Source organism: Ochotona princeps, chromosome 24, assembly GCF_030435755.1.
Source record: "Ochotona princeps isolate mOchPri1 chromosome 24, mOchPri1.hap1, whole genome shotgun sequence".
Taxonomy (NCBI): domain Eukaryota; kingdom Metazoa; phylum Chordata; class Mammalia; order Lagomorpha; family Ochotonidae; genus Ochotona; species Ochotona princeps.
Window position 1 is genome coordinate 14,782,502 of NC_080855.1, and position 26,363 is coordinate 14,808,864.

Consider the following 26,363-nt stretch of genomic DNA (forward strand, 5'->3'; position numbering starts at 1 on the left):
TGACCCTGATATTTACACAAACATTCCTTGAATAAGTGCATTGCTGAAATATGGCATATCCAACTGTTAGATAACTGCTAAAACCTGACCAAAAATCTGATCAAAACTTGCAACTACAAACAACATCATGTCATAAATTCTAAGGTGATTGCTATATGACTGTAGATATCACATGATTAAGCTGTATTTCTAAAAGCTAAACATTTAAGACTATATTTGACATAATATACTGAGGAAAGGAATCAAAAAAATTGGAAAATGTAATAATGGCAATATATGCAAAAGACATTAATATAAATACATTTCCACCACATCCTAACGTTACTGGTCTCGTGCTTACCTTTCTTCAGTGAGTGCAATGCTGAGGTGAAGAAGGTCAGATAACCAGGAGGCTGCGGTGAGCCGCTGAAGTCAAAGTACCCGAGTACCCCAGGCTGCAGGGACGAGAGCAGAGGGAGGACATGAGACCAGCAGGCAGTTGCAGCATGATGGAAGGGATGTTAAACATTACACTGAGACAACTAGCGCACTGTTTCCACCAAAATTAAAAAAAAAAAAAAAAGAACAATCTAACCAGGGGAGACGGTTGGGGCTGAACTCCTCCATTCAACGACAAACAGGGTAATGAGCAGTGCCACCACAGACAGCCGGCACAGTGCTTAAGCAGGGTCATTTAAAGCTGCTACTTCCTTCTCCCTACGGACGTCTTCCTCTCTGCAGGCAGCACAATCCTCAGGTCCCTGGCTTAGAACTGTTCCAGGCAAGCCATGCTGGCCATTTCTTCATAACCTTTGTGGTTTCTTCTTTAGTCCTTTCTCTCACCTGCCCCAAACACACTTCTCCAGTGGGCTGGCAACCAGGTTGAATCTGACAGGCTGCACCTGGGATCAAGCTGCAGGGGTTCGTCCCTCCAGGAGTCCAGCATCCAGGCCAGCCCTGTGCCAGGGCTCTTCTGGGCTCAGGTCAGCCTACAGGGGAGGCCTACCTCTGGTCCTCTTCCCCCGTGCTCTTTCCACGGCTCACGCCATTCTCTACACTCAGTACAGAACGGCCCTTCAGTGTGCCAAACCGCTGGGATGGCTCCTTTCAGCCACATAATGCCCTCCTGCTCACCCTGTGGCATTCATTCTCATCCAGCTTTGTTCTCAAACTCTCACCTAACAGCCAAGCTGTGAGACCTGAGAGTGCACTGCCCCTGGACTCACAGGAGCTGAGCTCAGGTTCACGCCTGTAGAACAGGGGTGAGCACTCCCAGGGGAAGCCTTAGGGTCCCCCAGCAGCAGTATGCAGGACTGCCCTTCCCAGGGCTGCGGAAAGAATCCACAAGCAGGAAAGCACCAGGCCAGAATAGTTCCCCGCCCCACGCCACTCAGCACTGCGCCCTCAACAAGTAACTGTGGAGGCTGATTTGATGACTGGTACAAAATCTGATTTGGAGTTAAGGCAGCAATCCAATCTGTGGCGAGATCTGAAACCACCATGTTTATAAAGGAGGAAAGGCCTGCCTGGCAGTACAGCTCCATTCCCTTTCCAGTCTAAACCATCTGCTTATTGCAATAGGACCGACCAAGGTAATTCAATTCATGTTCATCTTAAAAGAAACCAAGATGGAATGCTTAATTTTAACATCCAGAAAAATCTGACAAATAACCAATTTCTCAAACTGAAAAGCTGAGAAAGCAGTCATTGGGGCCTGGTTAAGCTGCCACCTGCGATGCCAACATCCCATACGAATGCCAGTTTGAGGCCTAGTACTCCACTTCCCATCCAGCTCCCAGCTACTGGGCTTGGAAAGGCAGTGGAAGATGTCCCAATGCCTGCAGTCCACGAAAGACCCGGATGGAATTCCTAGCATCACCCTGGCCCGCTCTCAGCAATTGTAGCCATTGTGGAGAATGAACCAACAGATAGGTGAAAGATCTCTCTCTTTTCCCTCTGCAACTTTTTCAAATAAATAAATAAACTTAAAAAAAAAGCAAGAAAAATTACTGTAAACATTTTTGTTTCGCCCTGTCCCTTCAAAACATTCTTAACAAGCCAACCTACAATTGGCTTCAAGTAAAATTACACAGCATTTGTGTTAAGGCTTCAAACCACACTATGATTGTATAATCAGCTTTCCCACCAATAACAAAGACAAAATCTTAACAATTTCTAGTCTGTTAGCTAATATTGGACACAGGTAACAAAAACAGAAATTCACTGAATGAAAATCGACTCATTTAAGTTAAATTTAAATTCTGACCACTCTCAAACCCAAGCTAATAAAGTCATTCCAAACATTAATAAAAATTATCTGGCTAGAGATGAAATAATGCGGCCTTTAGCTCTCTTCCACATTGCTGCATCTTGGGCAGTCTCTCAGAAGAAGATATGTGGTCCATAAACACGCACACTCACATGTACATATAATGTAATCACATACACGCATACTCACACGTACATATAATGTAATCACATACACGCATACTCACATGTACATATAATGTAATCACATACACACACACTCACACGTACATATAATGTAATCACATACACACATACTCACACGTACATATAATGTAATCACATACATGCACACTCACACGTACATATAATGTAATCACATACACGCATACTCACACGTACATATAATGTAATCACATACATGCACACTCACACGTACATATAATTACATGCACGCATACTCACATGTACATAAGTGTGACTGTGCACACACAAGTACATATAATGTAATTACATACAAGCACACATGCATGTGTGTGTATAAGGTAATTACATGCCTGGGCATACACTGACAGAAAGAAAGCCAACACAACTTGTGTCTCTCTCCAGGAAACTCAAACTAAGCCTTAAGCATGAATGAAAGCCCATCTCCACGTGCTTATGGCATTACTGTGGCTTACAGCAAGGAGCCTCTGTAGAACTGGCAGTGTAACTAAAGAAATTCACCTAACAATTCAATGCCATAAGAAAAACTATTTTCACTTTACATTGCCAAATAAAGATTATGGTTCAGTGACTGGGTAATGACTCGTTTGGCTAATCCTTTGCCTGTAAGTGCCAGGATCACATATGGGCACCGGGTTTGTTTCCCAGATGCTCCATTTCCCACCTAGCTTCCCACTTGAGCCCCGAGAAAGCAGCCAAAGACAGCCCAAAGCCTTAGGATCCTGCACCTGCATGGGAGATCCGGAAGAAGCTCCTGGATCCTGGCTCCAGATCAGCTCAGCTCTGGCCATTGTGGCCATTTGGGGAGTGAACCAGCAGATGGAAGATATTTGTCTCTCCTCCTCTCTGTAACCTGACTTTCCAATCAAAATAAAAATACTTTTTTAAAAAAGAAAGATCATAATTCAATAACTATATGGGAGAACTGAAGGTTGTATAAATGACAAAACACAAGCATTAAATTGCAGGAAACACCAAGTATATTTTAAATGCTACTGTGACTGTCAAGACTGAATTTGGAAAACTGCCATATCTAAGACCATAAACTATAATTAATGCTTCAAAATAACACAAAGAGGAGATAAAATGAAGTGACAGCTATATCTGTTTATTTGCTTTAAGTTAGGAAGGTTTTACAGCCTTTTCCCCCAAAATTTCAATGTCTCTCCAAAAAAGGCACACAAATCTCTAATAAGTCAGCTCCAGCAGGCTGCACTGTTTGAGACAGTGCATACTGGCTCTGGAAAGGGGGGCTGTAGGGGAGAAAGAAACAGCCCCACACATACAAGCCCCTGTCTACTCATCTGTAAATGCCCTGTGAACTGCCCTCAATACCAGGGGATTTCTTCCAGCCTGGCACCGGGCAGCACACGTCAGGTGCCAAACCCTGCCGGCACACAGCTGTCATTCCCGGTGACACCTGCCACTGTGTAGAAGCCATCTGAAGCCAGGCTCCAGATGTGCTGTTTCTGCCCATCTTCTCCCAGGTGCACCGACCGCAGCCGGCAGAGCTGTGACGGGGCTTGAGTGCCAGTGCCCCTGGCTCCTCTGTTCCAACCACCCGTGGGAGCTCTGCTCCAGTCCAGCAGTCCTGTTTCTTCCCACAGCCTCTGCATAACTATTTCCACCTCCTGGGAATTCCTCCAGTCTCCAGAGGACTGAATCACATCACAGAGACACTTGGTTTTTGCTCAAATTTTGGCTCTTCAAAGATATCCCCCCTTTCTTCCAAAACAGTTATGTCTAGTGTAGGTGTGATGGCACAGGTAGTTCAGCCACCACTTGAGACAGCCCATGTCTAAGCTCCTGGCCCAGCCCTGGCTGCTGCGAGCATCTGGATGGTAAACCAGCAGAAGAAAGCTGTGTTGCATGTCTTTCTCTACCTACTGATCTCTGTTTCTCCCTCTACCTTTCAAGTACACAAACTTAATAAAATGTTTACAAAATGAAAGTTATGTCCTCCCTCCACCAACTCTTATGTTATCTTAACCTTTTTTAAATTTTTAAATTTTTCTTCGCATTTCTTATCTAGTGCTACCCTGTGCAATAGTTTCCTCGGAGTGCTATAACAAATTATCGCAGTGTGAAATAACAGAAGCCACAGTCTCAGAGCTCTGGCAGGGAAGCCTGCCATCACAGGGCCAGCACGACCAACTCCCTGAAGGCTCCTGAGGAGGAAGCTGCCTGGCCACCACAGGTTCTCGGGGTCCCCCAGCCTGGAGGTGAAGCTACCTCACTCTAGCCTCCACCTCAGATTCACAGGGTCTCTTCTCTTCTCAGCATGACATCAGCCACCAGACCTTGGACCTACCCCACACCCAGGATGATGTAACCAACTGCAAAGTCACTGTTTCCAGAGAAGGCCACATTCTGAAGTGCATTTGGGAGGAGGGAACCCTTCAGCCAGCACATCTCCTCTTCTGTTTTCCTGCTCGTTGTCTATCTCTGCGTTGTAACTCTATGGAGCAGAGACTCTCTCACGCAAAGCGAGAACACAATGAATACTTGTTACTGAAGGAATGGAGAGAAAAAGGTAAATAACATAGAGCTGGTCGATCAAGTTTGCAATCTGGCAAAAGCCAAGGCAATGACTGCCTGGGTAAACTTGCCCCAGTTTGTTTCTAATTCCGTTCCTTGATGCTTGGTACAGAGAGTGTAATTAGTACTAGTTTCATGAGGGGGCTGAAAACTGCCTATTGAAAGGATGCCAGCAAACCTCATCAGCATAAAATGTTTTTTTTTCTCAAAATGGACTCCATTTCTAGGCCAGCATAATCTCAGCACGTGCACATACGCCATCTAGTGGCCATGACACTTGATGTGTTTTTATTCTAAGTGGAAACAGTTCACATTGACGCTAACTTCTAAAATGTAAAACCAAAGATTTATTTTTTGAAATGCAGAGGTTAATAAGGAAGAGAAAGAGATCTCTCATCTGTCAGTTCACTCCCCAAATGACCACAACAGCTGAAGTTAGGCTAGTGTGAAGCCAGGAGCTAGGAGCTTCTTCCAGGTGCCAAAGATTTGAGCCATCCTCCACTGCTTTCCCAGGGCATAGCAGAATCCTGGAAGACAAGTGCAGCAGCCAGGACTCCAGCTGGCCTAGTAATGGCCTGGGGAGGCAGCAGAGGAGACCTTGGGTCCTGGCACTCATGTGAAAGACCCAGAAGCAGCTCTTAGTTTCTGACTTAGCAGCAGCCCAGCTCCAGCCACTGCAGCCATGCGGGGAGTGAACATGCAGATGGATGCAGACGGGAGATCTCTGTCTCTCCTTCTCTATCTCTGCTTTCTGAATAAATGGTTAATACAGCTTTAAAAAACATAAAATACAAACCTCTGATAAAGCATTCTCATGAAACCTTCTTCAGTCTTTTTTTTTTTTTAGAACTACATTATTTATTTGAAAAGCAGAAGTAGAAAGAGGGAGATCTTCCATTTGCTGGTTCACACTCCAACAAAACACTACAGTCTGGGTGGAATCCAACAAGCCAAAAGCAGGAGCTACCTCTGGGTCTTCCACATAAGTGCAGGGGCCCAAGCTCTTGGGCTGTGCTCACTGCTCTCCTGGGCTAGCAGGGAGCTGGGTGGAAAGCAGGACAGCTGAGACTGAAGCCAGAACACCTGTGGCACCTGTCACGAGCAGCAGCTTCAACTGCTTCGTCACCACGCTGTCCCCTTTCAGTCCTTTTAGTAGTGGGCTATGAGATCTCAATTTTGTCTACAGTTTGGGGCGAGGGTAAACATACATGATATCTCTTCCTGTTGCAAAGCTCCTCTCTCATTTACTTTCCTTTCATAGAAGAGACTCAGTGGAAGGCTGGAGGAGAAAGAAATGACCAAGTGAAACTGGGCACAGCATCCTGCAGAAGTCCCAACAGAGCAACTGAAGGATGGCTCTTGGCCCTTGCATGTCACTTTTTACAATCTTCATTACAAAATCAACACAAGGAATCTTGTTGTCTTTCTACGTAAGCAGGGACTTCCAGCAGCTGGCATGCACAATTAACATTCTCTGATAGTGCTAAGCACCTGGGAGTTTTTCCCTAAGTCATCTTTACTGGCAAGTGTTCGTTTATTGAGAGCACATCCTAGGTATTTTCTGTTTTATTTCATTTATTGCCTGTTTTCCAAACAGGCAAATAGGGGCTTCACGAGGTTAAGTAACTCAGAGCCAGCACAATGGCTCAACTGGATAATCCTACCCTTGCAACTGCCAGAATCTTATGTGGGCACCAGTTCTTGTCCCAGTTGCTCCACTTCCCATCCAGCTCCCTGCTTATGGGAAGACAGTGGAGGATGGCCTGAGTCCTTAGAACCCTGCACCCACGTGGAGACCCAAGAAAGGATCCTGGCTCCAGATCAGCTCAGCTCTGGCCATTCTGGAAGTGAAGCAGCAGGTGGGAATTCTGTCTCTCCTTCTGTTTGTGAATCTGCCTTTTTCAGAAGAATAAGCAAAGTCTTCAAAAAGTGGTTAAGCAGTGGCCTACCGGCTAAAGTCCTCGCCTTGAACGCCCCGGGATCCCATATGGGCGCTGGTTCTAATCCCAGCAGCTCCACTTCCCATCCAGCTCCCTGCTTGTGGCCTGGGAAAGCAGTCGAGGACGGCCCAATGCATTGGGACCCTGCACACACGTGGGAGACCCGGAAGAGGTTCCTGGTTCCCGGCTTTGGATCGGCGGGCACCGGCCCGTTGCGGCTCACTTAGGAAGATCTTCCTCTCTGTCTCTCCTCCTCTCTGTATATCTGACTCTGTAATAAAAATAAATAAATCTTTAAAAAAAAAAAAAGAAAAAGTGGTTAAGCAACTTGCAAGACCACATGGCTCACAAGGGACAGTATGACTCCTGACTGACTCCTAGTTCTCACCATTTTGCAATATAACCCAGTCACTGCCTGTCATCCACTGCAAACTCACATGAGAACACACCGCATGCATTATCACACACCAGAGTTACCTCCCAAGAACACCCTGGCCCCATCACCCAAAGCCCAGGAGACAAATCACTATCCCCCTGACTCCCCACAATCAGCATTGCCCAACAAGCCAGGGCCAGGGACTCTGTCCCCCAGCTTGGTTCTGGTCCACAGATCTGCCCTGACAACATGGAGCATAAACCTGAAAGGTGCACAGAGTCCATGCAGATTAAACAATATTTACTCTTGGGGCCAGTACCGTGGCACATGGGTTAAGCTGCCACCTTCACGACCAGCATTCCATACAAGCACAGATTTAAATCCTGGCTGCTCCACTTCTCATCCTGTATCTTATTACTGCACCTAAGAAAGAAGTAGGAAGACAGCCCAAGTACTTGGGCCCCTGCCACCCACGTTAGAGACTTGAACAGAGTTTCCAACTCCTGGCAGCAGCCTGGCTTAGCCCTGACCACTGTGGCCATCCGGAGAAGGCACCAGCAAATAGAAGGTATCTTTCTGTCTCTGTATCTGTATGTTTCTCTCCTCAATGCCCAACTCTGTAATTATACTCTGCCTTTCAAATAAATAATCTTTTTAGAGAGTCCATCTCTAACTTATATAAAATACACATGATACAAGAGGAAAAAACCTGTACTTCAACTTCAAACTGTCAGAGGAAGCTACATTGCTTTTCTCTCCATCAACAGTAGCCTTGATGCTGTTGTAAGCAAGTTATCTTTTCTCTTGGTGTATAATATGAGCTTTTCCTTGTGCCAAATTTCCATGCAACTACTTCTACAATTTAAAAGATCACTTTGATAACCTCAGTGCCAGCCTCACCAATAAGCTGTCTTGACTACTCAATTACGATCTTATAAAAATAATTTTTCAGGGCTGAAGCTGACAACAGGGAGGCAGAAGGGAGGCTGTGTCAGGAAAGAGGAAAAGTGAACAAACTTTCCGTAGACAAAGCCTTAAAATCACTATGTCACTAGTAAAATAGAAAGAACCATACTTTCAGTTTAAAAAAAAAAAGCTAAACTACAACTGACAGGAAAACCCAGTACCCTGTAGTACCATGCTATAAAATGTGAAGTAACCATCTAAATTTGCAGCTTTGCAGAAATTACCAGCTAATTCTCCTGTGCTCAAAGTAAACTGTTTACAAGCGTGTATTGAAGTTTCCCAAACAAATATTGCAAGTATAATGTTTCCTTAAACCATTCTTACAATCAACAACTCAAAATGTTTTTAGCTGGGGTTTATCTACACTATAATATTAATTGTTACAATTCAGGGAACATTAAAACAAAAAAAAAGCCCCCTTTCAGTACAAACCATCCAACACAACCCAACCACAGCCCTCGGTATGGAGGAGAGAGACGATAGGGAAGGCAGTAGGTACCTCGAAGTTTGAGAGAAACTCTAGTAACTCTGATTGAGATGGGATGTAGAGGAGAGGTTTCATCACCCGGCGGACAAACTTCTCAATGTAAACAGCACTCATGGGGCCTTTGTATTCGATTGGTCCAAAACTAGTGCCAAAAAAATAAAAATAAAAATAAAAATAAAGTAAATGAAAATAATACACCATGAATTAAATCTACAATGCAGAACTAAAATCATCAACATCACCAAATGCAAAGGCCTTGCTTTACAACCCTGCTTTGCTTAGGAGGTCACTGGAGGGCTGATTAGGAAGAGCATTTGAGTTGAAAGGAGGTGCTGGTAGCCATTACCCTTCTATGTGAGTTTAGTACAACTACAAAGTTAATTTCCAAAGAACATTCATTCTCATCTCAAAGAGAAATAAATCGCACAATATTTCCTTAAGAGAAAAACACACAGGAAGGTTAATAAGGAAACTGTGCACATGCTAACAGACTGCAGGATCCTAACTACACAATTCAGTGTAGCAGGCCAAACTTCCTTTAACATGTCACTCTGAAAACAAAAGCAAGCTGAGCAACTGGTCTTTGACCTACTAAAAGTGGTCATTAAATATCCCCGTAGGCACTTACAAAAAGATCACTACATGAACCTTAAAAATCTACTTAAAGCATTATCGAAAGAGAATACCACCAGACGTGGAAGTACTCCTTCCCTGCCCTCTTGGTGACCCTAGGGGACACACAGCACTGCTAAGTGACACCCCCACCATTCAGCTGTGCTCCCAGACCAGGCAGGATTCTCATTTGGGTCTGTCTTCTCCATCTGCCACAGGACAGACACGGCTCAAATATTCATGGATGGCAGGTGGCAAAGGTGTTGGTAGGCTACTCAGCAACTCCACACTTAATCTTAACCAGAAGGCCGAGAAGCAATGCTCGGCCACTCCATAACCATTTTTTTCCCTCGACAGAAACTGGCCTTAAACTTACTAACTGCTAAGCACCATAAGAGAGCACAGTAAAGAATTCTCTAAACAGTCTCAATACAGTATCACAAGAATCACAGAAATGCACACACGTGCATACCATGGTGAAATGAACATAATTCTTCAGTGTGCACTGCACTCCATTGATAGCAAAGGTATGTTAGCATGGGAAAGTAAACAGTACATGCATAATTCCCACTCCCTATAATAATTTCCTATAATGCATAGTTGGGAAACAGAAATTTTACCAATTTAACACTTAGTACTAATTAGGTTTGAATTTAAAAATTATCACTAGGGCAGCATTGTGGCATAGCAAGTAGTCATTGCCTACCAGCATCCCATACAGGCAATGGTGCAAGCCCTGGCTGTTCCACTTCCAATCCAGCTCCCTGCTAAAGCATCTGGGAAAACAGCAGAGCATAGCCTAGACCTTGGGTCCCTGCACCCACGTGGGAGACCCAGAAGAAGCTACTGAATTCAGACCAGCCCATCTCTGAACTCTGTAGCTATTTGGGGAGTAAGCCAGCATATGGAAGATTCTGTCTCTCCTCCTTCTAACTCTGCCTTTCAAATAAGTAAATAATCACGGTCACCACCAACCCGATGCCAATACTCAACTTAAGGGGGGAAAAATAAGAGGCATCAAGTAACTTCGTTCAGCAGAAAGGAGGCAATCAATGTGGAAACCTCATCAAACACAAGCTAAGAAGCTTTGCTGAGTTTGTTTTCCCTGATATTGCAAGGGTTCGGGTAGCTTGTAAAATCCTTGTGAATCCCAGAATGCAGAGGCAGAACCCATCCACCACCTACAGCCTGGGCACAGGATGAGCAGAACTAGGGTTACTCAGTAGCGAGTGTCTGCAGAGCCACTCCCTGCACCAGATCCTTTATAAACCTTGTGGGGAGAACCAATACAATCCAAAAAAAAAAAACTAAGTTTATTTTCATAAACCAGAAAATCTTAAGAATTGCTTTAAGCAGCTGCTGCAAGATCAAGTCATGATCTCCAACAGCAGCAGCGCAGGGTGCCCAGATGAGACACCACGGGCATGCTTGTGAGCCCTGTAACACAAGAGCTACCCAGACAACAAAGGTCAGGTCTGTGTTCAGAGAGATCCCAGGGACTCCACGACGAACATGAAAATGCTCTCCTTGGGAATCTCCATGCCTTAGCACTTTCTTGGGTCTCAGTCACACTGGCACAGGCCAAGGCTGGAGTGAGAAGCAATGCATCTGAAATAACTCAAAGTTCCAACAGGAAAATACTGGGGCAGACATTTCAAAACCAACACCAGCCCCATCTACAAAAGAGAGGGTTGGACTAGAGATTTCCAAGTTCCTTTAATGTCCTTTCAAGTGTTCCTCAAAAGCTAAAAAAGCCAACAGGGCAAGCCAACAGCTACACACCTACATTCTCAAAATGCTATTGGCACTCAACTCAAGGGAATTCTTTGATGTTGACCCAATATGAAGTCCCACCTGTGAGCAGCCGCTAAGTGCTACAGTCCTGGATATGCCCTCATGTGCTTTTCCAAAGGTAAAAAGAAACGCAGGGACCGCAGTGGAGCACTATAGAATTCAGTTTCCCAACCTTCGAATATAATACTTCATTCTTGCTACTAAAGAGAAGTGACCCTGAGAACATTACTCTTTCTTATCAAAAAGCTGCACTTGGACCTTCAAAACAAAAAGCCTCCCAATTATTGGCAAAAAACAAAACAAAACAGGAGTAAAACTGGCTTGTTACTCTCAATATTAACCAGTGATATTTAACATCCAGAGGAAAACCTGAGGGTGGAGACGAGACAAGAGAGTGTGTGTCCATGTTTGCATTAATTTAAGAGGAATGATGCTATGTAAAACATGTTATTTTATGTATGTTATGTTATATGTTGTATATAAACTAAAACTGACAGAATGTAGTTAAGAAATCGCATTTGTTTACAACATATTGGTTCCTCAATACTATATTTATTAATTACACAATGAAGTTAATTGTTGCTGAGGGTATGTTGGAGCCTTTAATTGATCGTTGATACTCTGATGGTTCTGCCCTCGGACCGGACAGGGTCTCCCCAAGAAGCCGAGGAACTTAACTAGACTATAAGATGTTGGACTCTATGTTTAGTTTATGCTTGCAAAGAGGGAATTTCAACTGTACTTGAACTGCGGTTATGCAACAAGGTGGAATAATCCACCATGGGGAGAAAGTGCGGGGAGGGGTGGGGAGAATCCCAGTACCTATGAAATTGTATCACATAATACAATGTAATCAATGAATAATAAAAAAATGATAATTAAAAAAAAAAGAAACTATACAAGAAGAAAAAAAAAAAAAGAGTGTGTGTCTCACAAGCTTGCAGGCACAGTAAGTCCTACAGGCCTTATGCCAGCTTCCAAGGAACACGGGTGTGTCACAGGTCCCCAGGGATGAACACTCAAGAAGTACAGAGGGAAGGAAAAGAGTCTAAAGGTAAAGTTTCCTCTCATCAAATCTCCATCCCTTGTGCTTCGACAAACCTCAGGCCAGTAACCTGAACAAAGCCCCAGCTGCCACCACTGTCTGTGAACTGCTGCTGGTCAGAGCTATAGACCTTCCCTAATCTCCATAGCAGGATCCGCGTGGAACTCTGAAGTCAAATATCAATCTGTTTGCAGGAAAAGAAATCAATCCATCTTAAAAACTAATGTTGTGAGGGTGGGAATTTGGCACATCAGTCAACACAGCATGAAGATCACCCACATCCCATATCAAAGTGGCAAGCTCTGAGTCCCAGCCCTGCTCCTGCCAGGCACAGGTAATGGCTCCAGCCACTGGGTTCCCTGTTCCCCCCGCCCTATTCCTGCCAGGCACAGGTAATGGCTCCAGCCACTGGGTTCCCTGCTCCCCCAGCCCTGCTCCTGCCAGGCACAGGTAATGACTCCAGTCACTGGGTTCTGTCACTTACCTGGGGCCTGGATGCACTCCTGCTCGCAGCCTGGCCAAGTATCAACACTTACATGCATCTGAGGAATGAACTAGAGATGGAAACTCTCCCTGTCACTGTTTTTTTTTTTTAAATTACTATTTACAAATCTAATAAATAAATAGTAAAATAACGCCGTAAAATACATAATGACACAAGATGTTCATATAAGTGAGAAAAAAGCAGTGAGGCAAATAGCATTATGACATGACTGCACTTTTAACTTGAGAGATGGATGTCTGGCATAGGAATGCAGTCTCCACCCGAAGTGCATCCACGTGGGATGTCCACTTTTGAGTAACAGGGTCTCCACCTGGGACCCAGGCACCTACTGATGCAGCCCTGGGGGGCAGGTCAGGCAGAGGCCCTGCCTCTTGCCAATGAACTGCAAGATTTCTGTTCTTCCCGCTGCTTTTTAAATAGCAGGAGTTGAAGAAAAAAGTAGAATAAGGAAAAAGAGGTGCAAACTTCGGCATGTAGACTAAAAGGATGATACAACTCAAGATGCAGTGATTACATATCACTGATAAAATTAATATTCCTTTTTAAAACTTAGTTTGGCTTCTTCGTATTTTTTTCAATTTCCTATAGTGAATATCTAGTACTTTTATACAAAAAAAAAAAGGCCCCCAAATTAATTTATAAGTGAGCAACTTAACTGGAATGAAAAACATTACTTAGAAGTTCTTACCTCCTTCTCCCTCAATATCCCCCTTTACCTCAGATACATGATGGAAACAATATTGACATAATAGCATTACCCACTTCCCTACCCCCCTGAACCCTTTTTTTTTCTTCTCTCTTTTTTTTTTTCTTCTTTTTCCTTTAAGTGTAATTAACTATGTAAAGATTGTCAACAATACAATAAAATAGATTAAAAAAAAAAGAAGTTCTTACCTCCGATGATACAGATAGATCACAGGAAAATAAAAGAAGTGTTTCTGTTTTCTGCATTTGCCCTGGCTCCACCAGCAGTTAATTGCCACAAACAACACCTGCAGAGCCAGCAAAGTTTTCGGTGACTATGAATAACAACTGAAAAGCGGGAAACTTTAAAATACAAAATTACCAAAGAACATTTCTTCTCTTGCTGAAACAGAAAGCACAAAAGAGGGTGTTTCAAAGAAGGTCATTATTTACCACTGAAACAAATTGTTTTCCTATGGTATTCAGCAATGACTTGGAGGCTGCCCCAAGAGGAAAACAATTGTTGAATTCTAAGGTGATGAGTGCCAATGAGCTTTTCTACACATGTTTACACTAAATCTTCAAATTGTCAAACTGTTCATTTGAAAATATAAAGGAGGGCTTGGCACGGTGGCTAAAGTCCTCATCTTGAACGCACTGGGATTCTATATGGGCACCAGTTCATGTCCCACTTCCCATTCAGCTCCCTGCTTGTGGCCTGGGAAAACAGTCGAGGACGGCCCAAAGCCATGGACCCTGCACCCGCATGGGAGATCCGGAAGAAGCTCCTGGCTTCAGATTGGGTCAGCTCTGGCCGTTGTGGGCACTTGAGGAGTGAATCATTGGACAGAAAATCTTCCTCTCTATCTCTCCTCTTTTCTGTATATCTGACCTTCCAATAAAAATAAAAATATGAAATAAATAAATAAATAATAAAATGAGCTTACTAAGGAAAAGAAACTGTCTCATACTATCTTCTGTCTATCCTGAAAAGGAATTCATAGCTAAATAAAACTTCCCTATACATTAATTTCAGAATAACGTAGTGCACTAGCTGTAACACAGTGGTGAGGGGGAAACAACATACTGCAGAACAGAATTACGTGTCCTTTAGTGTCTGCTTGGGCAGGACAGGGCCTTGACGCTCTGTGTAGACCTGGTGTGGCTGGCGGACAGCCCCTGAAACTGTGTGGGGACCTGGTGTGGCCAGAGTGGTCACAGATGCAGAACTGTAAGAGCTGGGCTGCTGACTCATGGACCCCAGTGATGTGCACAGCTCTTGGCAAACTCCTGAGCCAGACAAAGTACTTTTTCCCTGTTTACCCAGCTTTTGCCTTCCTGGGCAATTCTGTGAACACAAAAGCTGGGCTTTTTAGAACTGGATTAGAACCGGCACCCATATGGGATCCTGGTGCACTCAAGGCAAGGACTTTAAAATTAGCTTACTGGGCCAGGCATGGTAGCTCAGTGGTTAAAGTCCTGTAAGTTCATTTTAAAGGTGAGGAGATCACAAACACACATGGGACATATCTGTGCAGTGGGTCAGAGGGGATCAGTGGGAAAAGACAATGTGTCTGCCTTCCATTATGAAGACATTTTCTGGTCTCCCACTGCTATTCCAGACAACTCATTTGCCTTTTGATTCTTCTCACCTCGTCAAACATCTACTAAAGATTGCTCAATCCATGTACTTTAAAGGCCAACCTTGTTACCTTACAGTGAAATCATACATAAATTTCCCGTCCACTGCACACCTAAATGAGCAAGTCCCCCCGCCTCCTTCAGTGCAGAAAATAAGCAGCATTCACTGAACGACAAGATGACCACGTCACCAGACACAGGATCCACACCTCCGTTGCCTCAAAATGACTACCATCCATCCATCGGAATTCCTTCTAGTTCTTTAGAAAAACAGTAATTCATAAAAGCCATCCCAGAATTCACTGTGGCAACTGTCCCCGTCCCCCTCGCCCCCGCAAGGACAATCACCTGAGTCCTCTGCTCTATGCCAGCATTACCTGGTCTGAAAGCTGGATGGCTGCCTGCTCGATTTCCGCCCTGGCGGAGATGGACTGGCCACACCACGGGGCATAGAAGAACAGCAGCACCACCTCCGAGTCCCGGCGAATGTGCTCGGCGTAGTCCAGCTGCCCCTGGAAGAGGTCAAGGACCGGAGAGCTCGAGGAGAAAAAGCTGACAGGGGGCTTGGCCGGTATTATCACATCTTTTGCTCGACTACAAAAGAACAAACACAAATACGATTGTTTAGTTTTATCTTCTTTTTTTTTTTCAGATTTATTTTATTTTTATTGGAAAGCCAGATATACAGAGAGGAGGAGAGACAGAGAGGAAGATCTTCCGTCTGCTGATCCACTCCCCAAGCATCTCCAATGGTCAGACCTGCGTTGATCCAAAGCCGGGAGCCAGGAGCTTCCTCCAAGTCCCCCACGCGGATGCAGGGTCCCAAGGCTTTGGGCTGTCCTTGACTGCTTTCCCAGGTCACAACAGGGAGCTGGGTGGGAAGTGGGGCTGCCAGGATTAGAAGCAGCACCCATATAGGATCCTGGTGTGTGCAAGGTAAGGATTTTAGTCGCTAAGGCACTGGGCCCAGGTTTATCTTCTTTTTAACAATGGCTTTGTGTGGAAAGACAAGGAAGCCTAAAAGAAAAGTTCTGTTGTCCTAAAACACAGAGTTGCCAAGATGCTGTCCTCAAGGGAGAAAAGCAAACTCTGCCCAGGCCACACAACAACAACTCCACTCTCCTGTCTCGGGGCTGGGCGACAGTGCAGAGCAGAGAAGGGTGACCGAGGAATCCCTCAGCCTGCCTCCCACACCCCAGGCCCCAGCCTCATCTTGGCATTGTGGTTCTCCAAAGAGACCACCAACTCTGGTGCCAATCTCAGAACCCTGGGGCAGAAGCACATGGGCCACCACCAGAAGTGGTGTTTATCTGGCACAAAACATTTCTGAAATCCATGCAATGTCTTTTCATTATTCTACTTTCCATGACCTTTTTGCACCACAATCAATGTATCTTTGAACTCCATCTCTGCAAGCGCTTTTTAAGAAGTCCCTTTATCCAAGCTATTCTAAGGGTAAAAGGGTGAATAGCAAAAACAGCAGCCTACTTAACTCCCACAAGCGAGCAGTCAGAAGGGGAGGAACACAGCGCAAGGGGCCGGGGATCCCAGGGCTGCCAGAGTCCTGGTGGAGGCTACAGATCACTAAGTCCTAGCCCAGCATAAAACCATTACCACAGTTTAGCAGAGAAACGGAAAATAAAAAACAGAACCATAAAGAAAACAAGATTAACCCAAGAGAAGGACAAAAGGGGCCAAATGAGGAACAAAAACCAGAAGACACAACAGAAACCAAAAAGCAGATATATTCCCAACTAAATCGACGATTATATTAACTGTAAGCGGACCAAACCACCCAACTAACTGAAAGACTGCCAGGCCCAAGACAGCAAGAGTCAACTACAAACTACTGACATGTTAAATATAAAGACACAGATAAAAGCGTAAGGACAGTACCAGATAAACCACAGGGACAGTGAGCCTCAGAAGGCCGGTGTGACTCATCAGGTCAGAGGATAAATTCGAGCCTGTTCTTACAGTTAGATGTTACTCCTAAACTTCAAAAACAAAGTGACTCGATTCATACGTACTACAACTTGGATGAGATTAAAAATAATTATACTGGGGCCCGGCGGCGTGGCCTAGCGGCTAAAGTCCTCGCCTTGAAAGCCCCGGGATCCCATATGGGCACAGGTTCTAATCCCGGCAGCTCCACTTTCCATCCAGCTCCCTGCTTGTGGCCTGAGAAAGCAGTTGAGGACGGCCCAATGCATTGGGACACTGCACCCGCGTGGGAGACCCGGAAGAGGTTCCAGGTTCCCGGCTTCGGATCGGCGCGCATCGGCCTGTTGCGGCTCACTTGGGGAGTGAATCATCGGATGGAAGTTCTTCCTCTCTGTCTCTCCTCCTCTGTGTATATCTGGCTGTAATAAGATAAATAAATCTTTAAAAAAAAATAATAATTATACTGAATGAAAAAAGCCAAGTACTAGAGAGTACACACACTATGACAGTATTTACATGACACTGCAAAACAAGGGGAAATGTTAGAAGGAGCCAATCTCCTATTTATTCATGCAAACACTTAAACCCTGCAATCAGAATCTGTGTAGAACAGATTCGTAGCCTGAAAAAACACAATTACTCAGAAAGGCTTATTGAACAATTTTTAAAAAGATTTATTTAAGGCGGAGAGAAGGAAAAAGATCTTTACCCACTGACTGCCTCCCCAAATGACCGCAAGCGCGGAGGGTGGGTCAGGCTACAGCAAGCAATCCAGAACTCCTGCCAGGTCTCGAGGTATGGGGTGACAGGGCCTCAGGATTTAGGATTAGCAAGTATTCCAGGCAGATTAGCAGGATTCAACTCCGTCTTCTGAGCCAGGATCTGAGTGTCCCAGGCGGCTCTGACCCCGACCCCTCAGGAATGGTACTTTCCCACACAGTACTTCTGGCATGGGTACTGAGGCAAAGCAGCAAACGAGCTTGCCTTGACCACAACAAAACCACTGAACAGTAGAAAAATAAGTAAGCAACAAAACAGTAGATACTACACTTGAACTTAGCCAAAAGGGCGAGAAGCAAAGCAACAAAAAAGTAGAAAAATACAAACTAGTTAGTGCAATGGAAAGAACCTAACAGGATGACATAACACATGGACCCAGCAGCTCCTCTAGTGGGGTTGTGGTCAGGGCAGCAACATTTAACCTGACATCCAGACCTCAGGAAGACAGCTCTGCAAAGAGGTGAGGAAGTTTCTGTGGCAAAAAGGGGCCCGTTCTCAAGGGGTCTAAAATTCTGCTTTTTGGAGTTTCCTTTCATTCAAACTCCATTTGATGCATGTTCAGCATCAGCTACTGCAATCCAAGGACCAAGGTAAGCATCTGACAGCCAAGAAAAGCTAACCATCAACTCACTACTCTAAGTGCTCAGTTTATTCTAAGTTCCTGAAATAAACCAGCCAGATAAAATACCAGACCAATCAAAAACCAAACACTAGCCAGGGAACAAGAACACTTGCTCTGGCCACGTCAGAGTGCCCAGTTAACTCTTCCACTTGCTTCACGTTTTCAAGAAACCGTACCTGGATCAGGGATTTCCTACAGATCTGACATTAAAGGCACCTGTGCAAAATGCTCAAGATACGACTGCAAACAGGAGAGGCCTGCAGTAGCCCCAATCTGCTTATGAAATCCACATCCTAGGCCTCCTTTCTCATCAGAAGCAGTTTGAAATTACAAAATACGGTAAGACAAAATAAATGCATGCACACATGCACACACATAGATACACATTTTCCCCCTCTGATAAAAGAGAATCAGGTTCAAGAGACTCCCCCCACACAAGCTGCACAGAGAGCCCTTCCACCTGCTCCATCACTCTTCCAACGCCCACAAGCGCCAGCACTGGGCCACATGGAGTATCCAATCTGGATATTCCAAGAGGGTGGCAGCACTGCAGCCCTTGGGTGATCACCACTGCCTCCCCGGGTTCTGCACTAGCTGGAATCAGCAGGCAGAGCTGGTTGGAGAGGCACTCCCGGTCCTCTGGGGTAGTATGCATGCCCCCCAACCCACTGTCTTCACCTCCGGGCCAACTTCCCACCCAGCCCTGGACGCTTAAGGCGCAGAAAGGCAAGATGGTGAAGAACACATGATTATTAATTGCAAGTAACTGTAAATCAACCACTTTTATATCATCTGGCTTGAATTCAGCTAAGTAACTGATAATGAAGACAGCAAACACTTCGTGCATAGAGCTATTATTAAAAAATAAATTACAAAAAAAAAATCTTTTTTTTTTTTTTTAAAGATTTACTTTATTTTTATTACAAAGTCAGATATACTGAGAGGAGGAGAGATAGAGAGGAAGTGGAGCTGCCGGGATTAGAACCAGCAGCCATATGGGATCAAGGCAAGGACCTTAGCCACCAGGCCACGCCGCCAAGCCCAAAAAAAAAAAAAAAAAAAAAAAATCTTATTCTCCCTTCTGCCTCTGTCCTCATTAAAAATTTTAAAATAGGACGGGGGGTTAGGGAGGGGAAGAAATGTGGTCCAAATGGCAATGACAGGAGAGAACCATGACACCACTGAATCCAGGAAGACCCTAAAACATTTTTCCGAGTATACTCCAAGACTGTGGAATTTGTGGGAAGCACACCAAGAGAATGGCTGAGCCAAGCCAGCTCACAGCTCACTCTGTTTGCCACAGGCAGGTTTGGATTTTGCTCTGCCAGCTCTAAGAACTGGATTCACACTCCTCCTTCCTCCCGGAGGCCCAAGGGTTTTATATCCTGTTTGCCTCAGAACCAACAGGAAACATTTTATCTGCAGACTGAAAACTCCACCCCTCCAAGGGAGAAAATTTAGCCCAGTTTGAACCCAAACCTTAAGTTGCAATATTCCGCCTTGTAAAACTCTGGGTCTATTTCAATTAACTCATTTAACAATGACTCACAGAAAGAAACTAGTTTCTAAACAGAAAAAAATTCAAATTCATCCTCTTAACAGTAACAGGTGGTATGATGGGGGGTAACCACCCATCTGTAAATCGGGAAGAATAAGAAAATATCCCGACTTTTATCAGTGACAAGTGAGATTTAAGATGAGATCCCAAACCAGGTTCTCAGGCATGTGTTAAACAAATAAAGCATTGCACAAAGGAGTGGTTCCCAATCAGGCAATTTCATCCTGCTGGGTGACCACTGGCAGTGTCTGAGACATCTTCGAAGGACGAAGGACGCTGCTGGCATATCGTGGATACAGACTTACAACCTACAGAGGACAGAGGTCCACAACCAAGGCCGCCAGTCCAGAACCTCTGCTGTGCCAAGTTCAGTGACAGCAGTCACAATCCGTTTCCCTCTCCGCTGTTCCCCAGCCACACGGGTCACACATCCTGTGCTCCATCAACCAAAGCATGGGACCTCCCCCTGGGTGGACCTGCCACCAGAATGTCAGTGGCAAAACATTTCACCAATAACGTGTTCCAAGAGAAACACTGTACATCCATTCGGGAGGTCAGAAATACACATGCAATACAGACTTTCTGCCCACATGAAAGCTCGTGTGTCCTGCTCACAAAGCCCCAACCTCTGAACTTTGTCTCAATCACAGTCTGCCAACCTTCGCACGTGCTACCACCCCTACCTGGAGAGCTCTCCCCCAGACCTTCCTAGGACTGGCCCCTTCCGCTCCCCGTGCAAGCTTCAAATGCCACTTCCTCAGAACGCGCTTTTCCGTCCTACTCCCCTCCGAGCACTGCCAGAGGCCCTGTAACGTCATGTGCACTTTGCACACCCTCTCCAGGGGGCAAGGATCTCTCCTCTCCGCTCAGACATCTCCATGGGCACATATCAAATTCCACCAGGGGAGCTCCAGACATTGTGAAACACAAGGGGAAAGAAATGAGTGAGCAATGGGGGTCCTACAGCCCGGGGCGGAAGTGACAGGTGCACCCGAGAGCCCAACAGGTGAGGAACAGTACAGAAACATAGCCCACCCACCTCTGCGAGGAAGGGGCGCAGTGTAGCACCCGGAAACATAGGGTGGGCAGGAAGGACTCAAGGCCGCTACGACCACCGACCCAGAAGGCCCCGAGCCGACCACGCGCTGCCGACCCTGCGCAGGGGACGCCGGGGCCCGGGAGCCCGGGGAGACCAGGGCAGCCTCACCTGCAGGTGAACTTGAGGGCAAGGAGCACCGCGCAGCCCAGGGCCACGGCCCCGCAGAGCAACTCGGGCCGCCGGCGCGCCATGAGGGAGGCACCGCGCAACCCGCGGCGGAGCCGGCTCTCCGAGGACGCCCCGGCCGGGGCCGGGCTGAGGGAGCCGGAGCCCGCGGGGCCAGCGCCGCCGCCGCCGCCAGCACTGCCCTCGTCCGCGGCGTCGTCGCTGCTGCCGCCGCCGCGGCCTCCGCATTCCGACATTACATGCTCCCCGTCGCCGGCTTTATACCGCCGCCGCCGCCGCCGAGGGCCCAAGGGCCCGGCCCGGCCCGCCGCTCCCCAGTCCCTCAGCTGGCAGCGCCCGCTAACCCGGACCCTCCACGTCAGCCGTGCGGAGGCTCGGGCTCCGCCCCCGAAGCACGCCGCTCCGCCCTCTCCGCTTCACGGACGCCGACCCGTACGGCGGTCACGCCCCCAACCGCGGAGGCCACGCCTCGCACGCCGAGTCTGCGCAGACGCCTACCTACCTCGGAGCCCGGTCTCCCTCCCACCGTCGGCGTTCTCTGAGTCTGCGCAGTCATCGCCTCTCCGTGGCCCCGCCCTCCCCGCGTTCGCGGAGGCTGCGCAGACGACAGGGGTTGTGTAGGTCCCCGAAGGACGTAGGTGGGGTGGTTTGAGGACTGAGTGAGGTGAATTCATGGAAAGTGCCGGACTTGTACTAAGGGAGCAGTCTTCGTTATTGTGGGTCGGCCACTTCAGAGAGGCCCTGGGAGGAGGGTGTGCAGTGCAGGGCCCCCTACTCACTGCCCCGATGGGAAATCTGCGGCAGATGCGCAAGCCGCTCTGCTGCCCCCTGCGCTAGTGACAGGTGCTTAGCCCAGCGCGAGGGTCCCAGACCCTCCTGCAGAGCGGGGAGAGGCTGGGCGGATCACCGGTAGGTAGCTTCTTCTCTTTGACTTCTTCCACTAGATGAGGGCTGCTGCCCAGAAAACGGCTGAGTCCGGGGAGTGCATTCTGCAAAGTGCATGCGTCTCTGAGCTAAACCGTCCGTTTTGAATTGAGTTTTGTGATTGCAAAGATGGTTGGACTTGTGCTATGGCACAGGAAAGAGTTGTTAAGAACAAGAAAGGCCTCCCTGGCAACACCAGGCCTGAAATAATGTAGTGGGTGGTTTTTTGATAGCACTATCTCTCCCAGATAGGAGGCCTCCTGCCCTGGAGGGAGGAAGGCTGAGGAAAGTGACAGGTGCTGCTGGGCTTCCCCCACCCAGTTCATTAGCGGCCACACCCTGTTCTAAGACCTGGAAGGACAGCCCAAGACAGGGCTGCCCGCACCCAGTCTCCCGGGTACACCAACCCACCCAGATCATTACCTCGAGTTCTGGGAGTCTCTCAGAGAGGGGCTCTGGAACCCTGCCTTCCAGTTTGGTCTGGCAGTGGAGGAGCCTGGGGTCTCAGTGTCAGATGACTCCTGGCTAGCTTGCACTGCGGTGGAACTGTTTGCTTGTTGGTATCAAGAGTGATCTGTGTAGTGAGTATGGTAAGAGAAACAGACTGATCCAGTATCAGTAACTGCACACCAGGCACATACGGCATCGAGGGAACTGAGGCACGATGTTGTTATTCGAAGGAAAAAGAGGGACCTGTATTGAGGTTTAGAACGTTAAGCCACCACCTGGAATGCTGCTATTCCATATTGAAATCCCAGTTCAAGCCCACTTCCCAACCAGCTCCCTGCTCATGTGCCTGGGAACGCAGCAGATGGCGGCTGAGTCCCTGGGCCCCTGCCAGCCATGAGAAGGGTGCAGTGGAGCTGTAGCCTCTGGTTGGGGCCCAACCAGCCTTCACCATTACAGTTGTTTGGCCAGGGAACCAGCAGATGGAAGACCGATCCTCTCTATCACTCTACCTTTCAAAATCACTTTTTTTCCCAGTAGGGCAAGCATTGTGCATATCCTATTTAAGCCACCAGGCTCATCAAAAGCCCACCCCAGTTATTAAAGCCAGTTGGCATTTGGAGAGTGAACCAGTAAGTGGAAAATCTCTGTGTGTCACTGTGCCTTTCAAATTAAAACACTTGCAAAAGCATGGCCCGGAAGTTGAAGTGAGACCTCCACCTCTGCCGAGTGAGCTGTGTGACCATAATAGCACACTCAGTGGCCACCTTCCCGAAGCCGACTTCAAAGCCCAGCGGGTCGGGTAGCTTCATCACACCTGTCATTTTGCTCTTTGTTTTCTCTTACCTTTTGGGTTCCTTCTCCATCTTTTTCCTTCTCCATCTTATGCATTAAGTGGATAGTTTTTCACTGTATCATTAACTCCTTATTTGTTAAGACTACACTCACAGGCTGTGTGCATTGGGACGAAGCAGGAATCAAGAGTTAGAGCCGGACATCAAACTAGGCACCGTAATGGGAAACACAGTGCCTAACAGGCTACAAACCCACTAAGAAACACATAGAGCTCCCACCCATTGGTTCACTGCACAGACCCCAGCAGCTGGGGGTGGGCTGGGCTACAGGTGGAAACAGGAAACTCAAACTTAGTCTGCCACGTGGGTAGCAGGAATCCAGTCCCTGAGTCACTACTGCTGCCTACACTGACCTCACAGGTAGGAGGGTGGAGTTATAACCTGGAACTCGGTGTTGAACCCAGGCATCTAGATACAGGACATAGCTGTCTTTAAATACTAGGCCAGACATCTTTGTGGAATTTAACATCAACTTTTTCTTTCTTAAAATATTTATTTATTTATTTTTAAAGATTTATTTTATTTTTATCGCAAAGAGGAGAGACAGAGAGGAAGATCTTCCGTCTGATGATTCACTCCCCAAGTGACCACAATGGCTGGTGCTGCGCCAATCCGAAACCAGGAGCCAGGAAATTCTTCCAAGTCTCCCACGCAGGTGCAGGGTCCCAAGACTTTGAGCCATCCCAGGCCACAAGCAGGGAGCTGGATAAGAAGTGGAGTAGCATTGAACTTACCAGGACAATAAGATGCTGGACTTTATGCTTGGTAAATACCTCCAATGAAAGAATGTCAACTGAATTTGAACTATGGAAATGCAACAAGGTGGAGCAATCCATCGTGGGGGGAGGGTTTTGGGAGGGGTGGGGGGAATCCCAGTGCATAAAAAAATGTATCACATAATGCAATGTAATTAGAAAAGGAAATGCAATAAAAATAAATGTTTTTTTTAAAAAAAAGAAACCTAAAAAAAAAAAAAAAAAAAGAAGTGGAGTAGCAGGGTCAGGAACCAGCGCCTATGTGGGATCCGGGTGCAAACAAACCAAAGGAGTTAGCCACTAGGCCATCACACCAGGCCTTTAATGTCAACTTTTAACATCAGTTTTTCCCAGAAAAAAAAAAAAGGAGGAAAGGGGTACAGGAAAATACAAAGAAAAAGATGTAAGGAAGATCTGAGAGTCATGCCAGAGTAAGATTTCTGTACTATTCTTTGGAAAACGTCTGCCCAGCACAACCTGGGTATTTGACAAGTTAAGATGCGCTCCTGCTGCCCTTCTCCATATCGCTGTGGCTCTGGTTCTACATAACCACATGAGTGCCTCTGGCATCTCGCCAGCTGCAGCTGTGCCACCCCATCACACTCCTTCTAGATGTCCACAGGAAGTGACGGTGTCTGCTGGGTTAAACAGTTGGGAGTTTCTCTGCCTGCAGTTCCTGTCCTAGGTATCCAGGACAAGTGGCACCAGTGATGGGTACAGGAGGCAGCGCCCTGCACTGCTGGCTAGTGCCACCCTCCTCTTGGCTGGCTAGTGCCACCCTCTGAAGGCTGCTGAGTGCCATCTCCGAGGCTGTGCCAACCCAGCCTGCCCACACCTTTACTGCCTGGGCTCTCTAGCTGACTACTTGACCTTGCTACTCTGTCTCATGGGAATGACACCCGGAAGCGCCCCTCAAAAGGTGACCTTGTCCATCAACATGAGACACTGAAGTTGCTTTCCATTCTTTCTAACTTGCATTCATCATTCATCACTTAAATATTCTCTAAAATCCAAATACCCAGTTTTAACAACTGTCTGTGGGAAAAGGATATGAAAAAGTAGAAGAGATTCATATATAAAATCTTTTATTACAGGCAATATTGGTCCATACACTACACAATACCAACAGTACAAGTTTAATCTCTGAAATCATCATTTTAAACAGCAAAAGACCAAGAAATAAAATTTGAGTCAACTATTATTTTTCAAAATAGTCTCACTGCACATGATCCTCAGTTCCCTTATTATAATGAAAGATACAAATACAGAAAAATACCCCATTTAACCGATACTGGTGTTAAATGGTTATTTGGCTTAAAGTCTGAGTTAAGAAAATCCTTTTTAGCAACCTACATATAGATAAGTAGCGAACATTATTATATTACACACATCGGTTCTGCTAAGTCGTGAAGGATTTCATCCTGCGGGGACTCCGATCCCAGTTCACTGTATATCCTCATCACCACAGTTCTGCACCGAAGGACCCTCTCACAATCACCCTAGACATCATCTCCTCCTCCCCAACTCTTCCTCCAAAACGCTGCTCAACAGACAGCAGCTGGGCAGCAGTTCCTGTGCCATCTGATGTCAGTGGTTCCATGAGAGCTGGGCCAGACCCGTTAAACAGCCCATGTTCCTATCTACTGTGGTTGCTGCTCAAGATAAATGCCAATTCAAGCAGAAAGTCTGCAGCCTCTCTGCTATGTGCCTTACAACACTTGCAATTTTTCTGGTCAATGCTCTGATTAAGCTACATATATAAAAGCCAGCATATTAGTTTAAATCTTTAAACAAAAAACTATATTTTCCAAAGTCATTATCACTTGGGGCAATTAAGTGATCTTTTCGTGCTTTGTTGAGCTTCATCTTTAGGGCTTTTCTTCTTTCCTCCCACTCATGAAGTTCAGCATTTCCGTGTGCAAATTTACAGTTGGTTCCTTCTGTGCAGGTACCATTCATGTACCTGTCAGGACAAGGCAGCTGGGTGAACATATGCAAGCTGTTTATAAAATTCTAGACAACATTCTTTTTTTTTTACGATTTATTTATCTATTTAAAGGGCAGGAAAAACAGAAATTTTCTATCTGCCGATTCACTTTCCAAATGGCTACTACAGCTGAGTCTAGGCTGAGCCCAGGTCAGGAGCCAGGAACTCCATCTGGCTGGCCCACCTGCTGCCTTCCCAGGTGTACAAGGAAGTTTGCCCGGAAGCAGA

At 46.3% G+C, this 26,363-nt stretch overlaps 2 protein-coding genes across 7 annotated transcripts in view; both read right to left on the bottom strand.

Moving 5' to 3' along the window:
- The window catches only part of TXNDC11 (thioredoxin domain containing 11), a 55,161-nt gene extending 33,627 nt beyond the window's left edge, over nt 1-21,534 (bottom strand). The window contains exons 1-5 of one of the 3 annotated variants that reach the window (XM_004586762.4): nt 21,151-21,534; nt 15,417-15,633; nt 13,609-13,706; nt 8,771-8,900; nt 341-434 (exon numbers count right to left, since the gene is read on the bottom strand). In XM_004586762.4, the coding sequence (XP_004586819.2) occupies nt 341-434; nt 8,771-8,900; nt 13,609-13,706; nt 15,417-15,633; nt 21,151-21,404 (793 nt within the window). In that variant the 5' untranslated portion in view covers nt 21,405-21,534. Of the gene's footprint in view, nt 1-340; nt 435-8,770; nt 8,901-13,608; nt 13,707-15,416; nt 15,634-21,150 lie in introns of those variants that run through there. The other 2 variants (XM_058681009.1, XM_058681010.1) reach the window with 2 other exon arrangements.
- A 3,676-nt stretch (nt 21,535-25,210) lies between these two features.
- The window catches only part of ZC3H7A (zinc finger CCCH-type containing 7A), a 42,018-nt gene continuing 40,865 nt past the window's right edge, over nt 25,211-26,363 (bottom strand). For all 4 annotated transcript variants that reach the window (XM_058680269.1, XM_058680268.1, XM_004586763.2 and 1 more), the window contains one exon: nt 25,211-26,111. In XM_058680269.1, coding sequence (XP_058536252.1) covers nt 25,922-26,111 — 190 coding nt within the window. In that variant the 3' untranslated portion in view covers nt 25,211-25,921. The remainder of the gene's footprint in view (nt 26,112-26,363) is intronic.